We start from the raw sequence: 9037 nt of genomic DNA, 5'->3' as shown, positions 1-9037 counted from the left end.
CTCACATCGGATATGAATAAGGATATGAGTGGGCTAATAGGTATTTGTATTTGGGCATCCTCTCTTTAATGACTGGCTATCTAAATCCCTAACAAGTGGTATCAGAACCAAGATTACAGCAGGCCAGATTGTTGGACTATATATATATCAGTCAAGTTACACATATGGTAATAATGCTGCCAAATTTTTTTTTTTTTTTTTCCCCTCGGGTACCATTAGTAATTTGGGTTCATTTCCCCCCTTGGGGTGAACAAATATATGAGACACTAAATCCCTACAAGTAGAAGAAAGGACTTGCACAGGAAATTTGCCAAAAGATGGAGGGGTTTTGGACATTTACCATAGCCCCTATCACTAGTAAATTATCACCAAATAGATAAATTTTCAGAAGTTTCTCTGACCTACATGGGAGAAGAATCACAAACCATACCTTTTGCCTCCCCTTCCTTCAATGATGCTTTAAGGGCACTGAAAAACAAGCACTGGAACCCTAAAACTCAGCTCAGTCAACCAGATACCTGCACGTGCAAAGACTTCAGCCTGTCCATACTCTGTAGCCCCTAAAACTGCCGGAGTAGAATCGCCGGAAAAACAAACTTGCCACCAGTTCCTGCATGATAGTTTGATTTTGGACTACTTGTATTTTTGCTGCTCTAACTGGTTCTTCTTCTAGGGTTTTACTTTTGCTTCATCATTAGAATAGAAAATAAATAAAGTGGCAAAGAGACCCTGAAGGGGCTTCTAAGGTGAAAATATGCTTTTAAGTTTAAGAAAATACAGAAGAAACCCCTTTTACTTTCTTTTAATTTGATGGGCTTTTAAAGTACCAAAAAAGGTAAAATTAATAAAGAAACCCATCAAGACTTAAGAGTTTTAACACTTTGTGTTTTTTTTTTTTCAAATCATGATTGAAGATGGACAATCCAATATTTTCTTCCCCCTTATTTCCAAAGAGTTTTGTAATAATAAAAATAAAAAAGATATAAAATGAAATTTAAACCAATAAATTCTAGCCAAAATAGGAGATATTTTCAATGGTAATGGAACTATAGTCTGTGGTGGTAGAAGGAGGAGTATAAATGGTAGAAGAAGTAGAAGCAGTAGCAGTAGCAGGTGGCGGCGGCGGTGGTGGTACAGCAACTGACACTACCCCGGAAGAAAGCAAAGCAGCTTGTGATGATGAAAGGAGATTATTACTATTTTCCCTAAACTTCATTATCTCAGCTCTTACTGCATTAAGCTCAGCCTGTAAAGAATGAATTTGATGTTGCAAGGCAGAGATTGCACCCATGCAACCATAAATTGGATCTCTAAGCCTCACGTTCGCCTCATAAACAAGACTATTAGCTGCATCAGATCTTAGGCTTTCTGGTACTTCCTGGATTAATTGATCAAACCATTTAATGAAAAAACCAAAAATGGGTTTCTTTCCCTCTCAATCTATTTTAAATTAAAAAAAAAAAAAAATTAGGGTCTTCTCACCATTAGCATCTTGGAGACATTGCTTGCACCAAAGACTTTATGAACAGAAGCAAACTTCTGGGGTTCGTGAGGTGAGAAGTAAGGAGAGAAAGGGCATTCTTGAGCACACCTTCGCCTTAGAAGCTTACAAGCAGCACAAGGTGTAATGGTATTAAGGGTACCAAGAGGTCCCAATAAGTTTCTTCTACCCATCTGAACTGATGCATCTGCTTCTCTCGTGATCTTCTTACCTATCTCATCAAATCTCTCTCTGAAAATATGAGACAAAAGAAGAATAAAAACCAATAATCACTAAGGAAATTTAATTAATCAATTAATTAATTCCTCGATAAATGAAGTGATTTTTGTGTTTCTTTGTGCAGTTAGGGTTAGGGTTTTAATGCATATGCCGAGAGAATCAGTGAAAAGTTTTTGATTCATTGGTTTTCTTATTTCTAATTACCTTTCTCTGGACATCCAAGCAATCTAATCATGCTCCTTCGTGATGGAAAGGAGTTGCAGAGAGAGAGAGAGAGAAAGAGCTTCAGGAGAACAAGAAAGGGGAATATGAGAGAAGGAAGGAGTGCTTAAAAGGCAAGGTAAGTAGGGAAAGTGGGTCAATTTCTATAAAAGAAACAAAACAAAGGGTAGTGCTTATTAAGTTTGTCTTTTTGCTGATGTACGAGAATTGGATTGTGGAAGGTGAAGTTTGCAGAAGAAGACCAAGAAGAAGAAGAAGAAAGCAAGAGAGAGAGAGAGAGAGAGAGAGAGCAAAACAAAATGTTAATTATGTGTTGCCGTAAATGTCACCTCTGTTTGCTCACGTGGACTCCTCACAGGTGTTGACTTTAGAACCAGCCACCTGAGCTGAAAGGAGAAAGGAGAAAGGGAAAGCAAGGAGGGGTGGGCTTGCTTAAGGCTTCAGCAGCTGTTGGCTTATTGGGAGTTGGAACTGTTCACAGTGTTCTCGATCTTTGCTTCTTTTTCTTTAGGTGCATTAGATTAGATTAGTACCCTCTGGATTCTAAAATAATGATCATTATGTTAATCAGTTAATGCACCTCAGATTTTCTACTTTATAAATTAAAGTGTTTATTAAAATAGAAATAGTTAATCAATCATCTGTCAGGGATTTAGTTCACGATCTTAGATCCGGTAATGATCACTGGAGATGATAGGATGAATATTGTCAATAGGGTCAATGAGTTGCTCATCCGTATTGACGTTGTGGATGAGGGATCTATCATGTGCCTCGGCCAATTCATGGTATTCGTCACTAGTACGATCTAGAGAGGTTAGAGGACTTTCACACAAATCGGTCTATGGCGAGGCTCTTTCCTCATATACTGGGGTTTGATGTTGTAGTTCTTCTTGATATCTCGCATAGGATGGAACAACTTCATGGAGCATACCCCGGACTTTATTGGCAACTTCCTCTATTTCATGGAGCATACCCCATTTCATAACTTTCTTCAGATCCTTCATCACTTGAATCTCCCCCTCCATCCTCATCAGGGGTAATGGGATCGAAGTATGGGTCATTGGGATTGATGTTGTTTATCCAAGTTTCCCATTCTTCCACCACTCTCGGTGGTCTAAAGTAAGCATTTATACCCGAGAATAGTATGGGACCTTAAGGAGGTTTCGCAAACAAATCCTTTGCTAGGGCATTGGCTAACCAGCTCATATTCCTTAATTCATGCAAGGACCTGAGAAAGAGATCATCTTCATCTACCATATCCAGTTGTTCACATTGTTCAACAAAGAAACTATAGACAAGGTCTGGAAATTTGGAAGTTCTTATACAAGATCTCTTTAGTCATATAGAGGTTATCTCAAATATGTCTTACACTTGCCAGAAGATGTTCATGTTCCATTTATCAAAATATTTCCCCTTAACATGCCAATTTCCTCTTGGATCTACTGGAGAACCTATTTCTTCATCACTTTTGTTTCCTTCTTCGTCCTTCGAAGGAATAGCCTGTATTAGATCTGTGGGATCGACTTGAATGTCATCCATACCAATGGTGTTCACCCATTCGATAGTTCTTGTTCTAGATTCAACAGAGAACTCATCTTCAAAATCTGACCCTTCAGTTTCCTCTTCACTGTCATATGTGTCCCCTCCTATTTGAATAAGGAAAGTTTCCTTTGCTAATGTTTTGCCAATGGCCAAGGCTGATATTGCTTTAATAAGGCTAGGTGTGACTTCTTCAATGATTTTGACATAGTCAACAGGTGGAGCGACCTCGACAGGCTGAATGTAGGTTATGGATTCGACGACATCGTTTTCATCATCTTAGTCTTCCATGTATGCTATGTGACTAATTTCATAGTCAATGAACCCGTATTTTCACAGTGATGCGTCTGATCCAAGATTGTCAGAACCGTTCTCAAGGAAATCAAGCTTAGCGTGCCGTCCATTGGAGGCCATACCTTTGCCTCGATCACAGTGTTGTCCTCCTTCTTGAACTTTACCATTGCAATTTACTCTTGCGCAATGAGTGAACATCATCATTCTTTTGGCCCTCCTCTTTCGAGCATATCGACTTCTACCGCGGAATGGTAATGGTTGGTTTCTTATCAGCTCTTCTATATATGCTGAGAGTGCAAATATGAACCCTTACCTCGGCGGGAGTCCCATTTGCCACATAAATCATGCTGTGTCTCTCCACACTTCCCTCAATTCTCTCAAATGTATTAGCACTGGCCAGATTAAGGAGGTTGGATCAAAACTCGACCCTTCTCCTTCCAATGCATTCACAGATCCCATTGAGGATTCCAGTGAATAAGACTTTGTCATCTTAGATTGTTTCTTTTGGCCAATAGAAATCTTTTGGCATCCTTCATCTTAGTCTACCCATATAGCGTCGAGTGACCTGGTATGGTAGAATGGCGAATTTGTTCTGTCTACCTCCTGGGAAATCTCATCTGGAGATGCTCTCATCATTAAGGGTTTCTTCCTTCTTTTCTTCTTTCATTTTTTCTATTTGAGCGACCAGGGTAGCTCTATAGACTTGAGTGTTCATCAACTTTCTCTTTTGACCTACAGGCCAGATCAAAGAGGTGGGATCTCCATGTCGAGGATCGTCTTGCAACATATTTACCCCATGAATTGGCCAGGAGTTGGTTGTCATAGAGGGTTGTTGTTTGGATTTGAGTTTGATCTTCCATGCATCTATTATGTCTTGCATTGCATGCTTGAGGTGTATACACGTGTGAGTCTAGTGACCCTTCTTGTCATGATAGTGGCAATACAGATCTGGCTTATAACATGATGGTATGTTAGCCATGTCGACATAGCGAGGTGGCATAGTGAACATCATCCCTTCTCTCTTCAATTTGGTGAAAAGAAGGGTGGGCATCATGCCCCCAAAGTCAAAGACCCGTTTGTTAGGAGGTTTCTGTGCTGGAAGGTCAGTTTGAATCACAAGTGGAGGATAGGCAGCTGCGACAATTTGCATTTCTTTATGTTGGTTGGAGCCTATAGCATTCACATCTTGATTCTTTCCCTTTCCTCCTCTGGTAACCCTTCCTGAATTAGATCCGAAAGCTTCCTTAGAGGTACTCTGGGCCTATTTCCCTTTGAACAGGTTGTCCTCAATACACTTTCTCATAGCCATGAGTGCTTCAAAAGTCTTAATGTTCTAACAGTAGAAACGGTCATGATACTCCCCATACAGGTTTTCAAGAATCATTTCCACCTGTTCTAATTCTGTCAGGTGATTCAACATCTTTGTCACCTTTTCTCTGAATACCATGATGAAGTTAGAAAATCCTTTGCCGGCTCCTTGCCTCAGCGTCTCCAACTCCGGGTAATATACACTTCACTGTTGTATAAATATTGCTTAGTAAAGCCTTCACAACTGTCGACCATGTCTGAGTTTGAGTTTGGTCTAGTAGTGTTAGCCATCTCAAAGCCCACTCAACTGGTGAGTAAAGAAAAGCTTGACCCATCTGGTTTCCGCGAGATTCCAGGTTTTGGCCACAGTAGTGAAGATCTTGAGGTGTGCCTTAATATCCCTTGTCCCATTGAACTTGTCAAGCTTCCATTTGAAGTCCTCCGGTATTTTCCCTTCTGGAAAGGACACTAGGTCATCTTCAAGCTTCTCAATAGCCTTACCCTTCATTGCAACTTCGACTTTCTCAACCTTCTCCCTCATATTCCATTCCCTAAGTTATGGGATAATCTTGAGGTACGTTGACTGCAACTTCTTCCTCTTCTTCTACCACAATTCTTGGTGGCACCCTTGATGTTGTCGGGGCTGCCCTAGGTTCTCCAAGAGTAGGTGGTGTCCACTTGAGACTAACCCTATAATGCTTGTAACATCTGTGTCACAAACTGCTTCATTTCTATCAGCTCATGTTGTAACTAGTCCATCCGCTAGCCCTACACTTCTTCTGATGGATCGATATCTGATGGATCCATGGTGTCTATGTCAGATGATAACCTTACGGGACTCTGCTTTGATGGGTTGAGTGGAGAAGGAGAGATTTTGGAATCCCTGATTTGCAAAAAAAGGTGGAGATCAGAAGAGACTAATCCGGGCTAATCAACTACCATGACGAGTCCATTTAGGAAACGGGAAGCCTTTTTTGTTTGGAATTGTGCCTTGCATAAGCAAGAGAATTCATTTTAGGACTCAAAAGGGTCTATTATATACACTATCCTCATTCTTTTTATTTTTTCTTTATATACAAATTAGATATATACACACAAGTATATACAAACAAGGTTAGTTCATGTGACAATTCATTGTTAACCTTTCGATTCCATCGTACTCAGATCATTAATGATATGATTCCGCCGTCCCGTAATATGGAATCATCGACACAAATAATTAGTTAGGAATGTCCTTCTACTCATAGAGGCTGTTATTGGCAGAACAGTTGGTGTAATCATATCATGAATCCTTCGTCGTTTGATGGTTCTTGGGTTAAACTCGAATCGTTACACGAGAACCAACAGAAGCGCCTACACTGGAGTCTACTTAGAATTCAAAGGAGGAAGCAAAGAGTGATTCCATTCCAACCCCGCATCAAGTCATCAGTCTAGAAGGCTTCAAACCACCATTTTTTTGCTTGCTTTTTTTTCTTCCTCAAGGAGTAGGGTTGTTAGTTGGCATGGGAGCAAGGTTTACAGAAATGAGGGCAGAAGTGTAGGGAAGGGGGAGGGAGGGCCGGGGAAGGGAGGTGGGGGTGAGGGAGAGAGAAGGCTTCGACATAGAGTGGGGAGAGAGGGCACGGAGCAGAAGACAGAAGGGGGTGAGAATAGGATTGGAGTGGGGGTGCGAGAACATGGTTAGTGGGTAGTGGTGGCAGTGGTGGTGGGATGGGAGGGAGTAGGGTGGGCAGGGGAGGTTGGTGGGATTTTATAACATCTAGCAGAGGATTATATACCGCCGTTAAATGTTATGCTTTCATTAATGGTGCAACCTTTTTCTTTTCAGTAAACCATTAGTGGTGCCACTTAACTAATGTGACTAGTCTCATTTGCTGGTTTGCTAAAACAAATTAAAGGAAAAAGAACACTACATGATCACGAGGCATGGTTTCTGCTTTTAGACACAAAAGCACGTGAAATTACTGCATTGCTCCCATGAAATCAATATTAATGCCATCTCTTGCCCCTGCTCTACGTGCGTTCTCATTGGCTCACACACTGGTGCAGGCGCTAGAGGCCCAGACAACAATCTCTTGTCCATAAATTAAATACCTTAAAGGGTGGTAACAATTTTATAACATCCAGCAACAGATTATTTCCCGCCGTTAAATGTTACGCTTTCTTTAGTGATGGCACTTAACTGCTATGACAAGTCTCATTTACTCGTTTGCTAAAATAGAAAAAGGGCAAAAGATCGCTATCTGATCGTGTAGCGCCTACTCCAGTGCAGGATCAATAAGAGCGAGTGCAGAAGCATTTGAAAAAATGAGATTTTTTTAGTACACTAATGGCTACGTGGTAATTTCACAGGCCTATATCTAGGCACACGAACTATGCCATCAGTTAGCAAACTTTTTCCAATAAATTAAATACCTTAAGGTGTAATAAACCGCCACAAAGGCTATCTTTTAGTGGCTATTAAAAACATCACTAACTAATACACACTAATAGCAACAAAAAAACACGACATATTCTTAACGACATCATATTGGTTGCTGTGGTGTAGTGGTTATCACGTTAGTCTTACACACTAAAGGTCCCCAGTTCGATCCTGGGCAGCAACAAATTCTTTTTTTATATCGTTTTTTTATGGATCGCGGCAAAAACTTAAAAATTTTGAAAAAATCTAAAAACATTCAGTCAGATCGGTCAAGGATCGGTAACGATCCAGTCAAGCCTTACCATATTAGTATAATTTTGGGATCGATACCGATTCAATCCGAGATTATGAACTATGCCATGTAGAGATCTTTTTCCCTAAAACTATATTACGCAATGCATGGGAGTATGGCCTACGCCAGACAGAAAACTACTGCCAACCTATACTCTCCTCATCTAATGGATCAGCTAAAATAAAGATTTAATAACCTCAGAAGCTTCACTGGCTGCTTCCCTTACTCACATTTTACATCTCAAACTAGAACAATGATCTACCAAAAACAAAAACAAAACAAAAAAAACTAGAACAATGACACTCATAAATGAAGAACAGCATATAAATAAGGACATAAACATAGTACTGTAATCATCATCACCTAAGCATTACTAGGACCTCTTGTAGCCACTAAACCCAGAACTCGAAATCCATCTGTGGATGCAGTGGAAGCTAGAAGGTGGTGTCCTTCGAGTGGTGAACATGGGTTTTCTTCAGTGAAAGCTTTGGCAATATGGTGTGAAATAGGTTAAATTTTGAAGGCTTTTTCACAGATTTCTGCTTCTTGGAAACAGAATGGTGGGAAGGAGGAGGACTGAGAGGAGGGAGAGAGGTAACATTGAGTGTGTGTTTAGGTGTACCTGGCTGAGACTCCCACAAGAATGGAACTGCAATTGCTGTACCTCCATAGTAGACTTTGAAGGATGAACTAGCCATGGAAGTCTCCTTGGTTAGGAGCTTGGAGAAGAACTTGTCATCCTTCTTGATTTGGAGAGACTTTTGGGGAAGTTCAGTTCTGCTAGTGACCATATTGCTTTGATTGGGGGGAGGGGGCAGTTGGATGTTAAGGCGAAGGGAGCTAGACACCCTTAGCAATAAGGCAGCAGGTCTTCTTAGGATTGTCTTAGGAATCTCAATTTTTATAAATGAGATACACATTGTCATTTATGAATGTCCAGCAGTAGGATGAGGCTATATTGTGGATGATGGGACCTCATCCCTCTACAACTTACTTGTTGGAAGTTGGAACTATTTAAAAATCCAGATCAAGGTTCAAAATCCAGGTATCGGACTCGGTATGGTCATTGTCAAAATCTTTCCGGATCAGGATCGGATCGGTACAAATCGGTCAGGATTGGTCAGAAAACTCCCAAAATCGGTTTTTTATGGATCGAGTTATGTATCGGCCAAAGTTGGTGGGTGTTTTGATCTCGGGATCAGATCGGTCAATATTGGTTGGGATTGGTCAGTATCGGTCA

The 9037-nt window shown here is 40.6% G+C and overlaps 1 protein-coding gene and 1 non-coding gene across 2 annotated transcripts; one reads left to right on the top strand and one right to left on the bottom strand.

Annotated features, from left to right (window-relative positions):
- Positions 1 to 924: 924 nt before the first annotated feature.
- Positions 925 to 2073, bottom strand: LOC122656255 (LOB domain-containing protein 15-like). Its single transcript, XM_043850738.1, has 3 exons — positions 1925 to 2073; positions 1483 to 1732; positions 925 to 1378 (listed from the first exon to the last, which is right to left on the bottom strand). The coding sequence occupies exons 1-3, from the start codon at positions 1936 to 1938 to the stop codon at positions 1010 to 1012; spliced, it is 633 nt and encodes a 210-aa protein (XP_043706673.1). The 5' UTR covers positions 1939 to 2073; the 3' UTR covers positions 925 to 1009.
- A 5543-nt stretch (positions 2074 to 7616) lies between these two features.
- Positions 7617 to 7689, top strand: TRNAV-UAC. Its single transcript has one exon. It is a non-coding gene; the product is annotated as a tRNA-Val (tRNA).
- The last annotated feature ends 1348 nt before the right edge of the window (positions 7690 to 9037 follow it).

Source organism: Telopea speciosissima, chromosome 3, assembly GCF_018873765.1.
Source record: "Telopea speciosissima isolate NSW1024214 ecotype Mountain lineage chromosome 3, Tspe_v1, whole genome shotgun sequence".
NCBI lineage: Eukaryota > Viridiplantae > Streptophyta > Magnoliopsida > Proteales > Proteaceae > Telopea > Telopea speciosissima.
Note: the sequence above shows the minus strand (reverse complement) of the source record. Positions and strands in the feature narration are given on the sequence as shown.

What these genes read in the sequence shown, in the direction of transcription:
- LOC122656255 (XM_043850738.1), bottom strand. An exon ending in ATGTCTCCAAGATGCTAATG is followed by an intron (nt 1,379 to 1,482) that starts GTGAGAAGACCC and finishes CAATTAATCCAG; the next exon opens with GAAGTACCAGAAAGCCTAAG.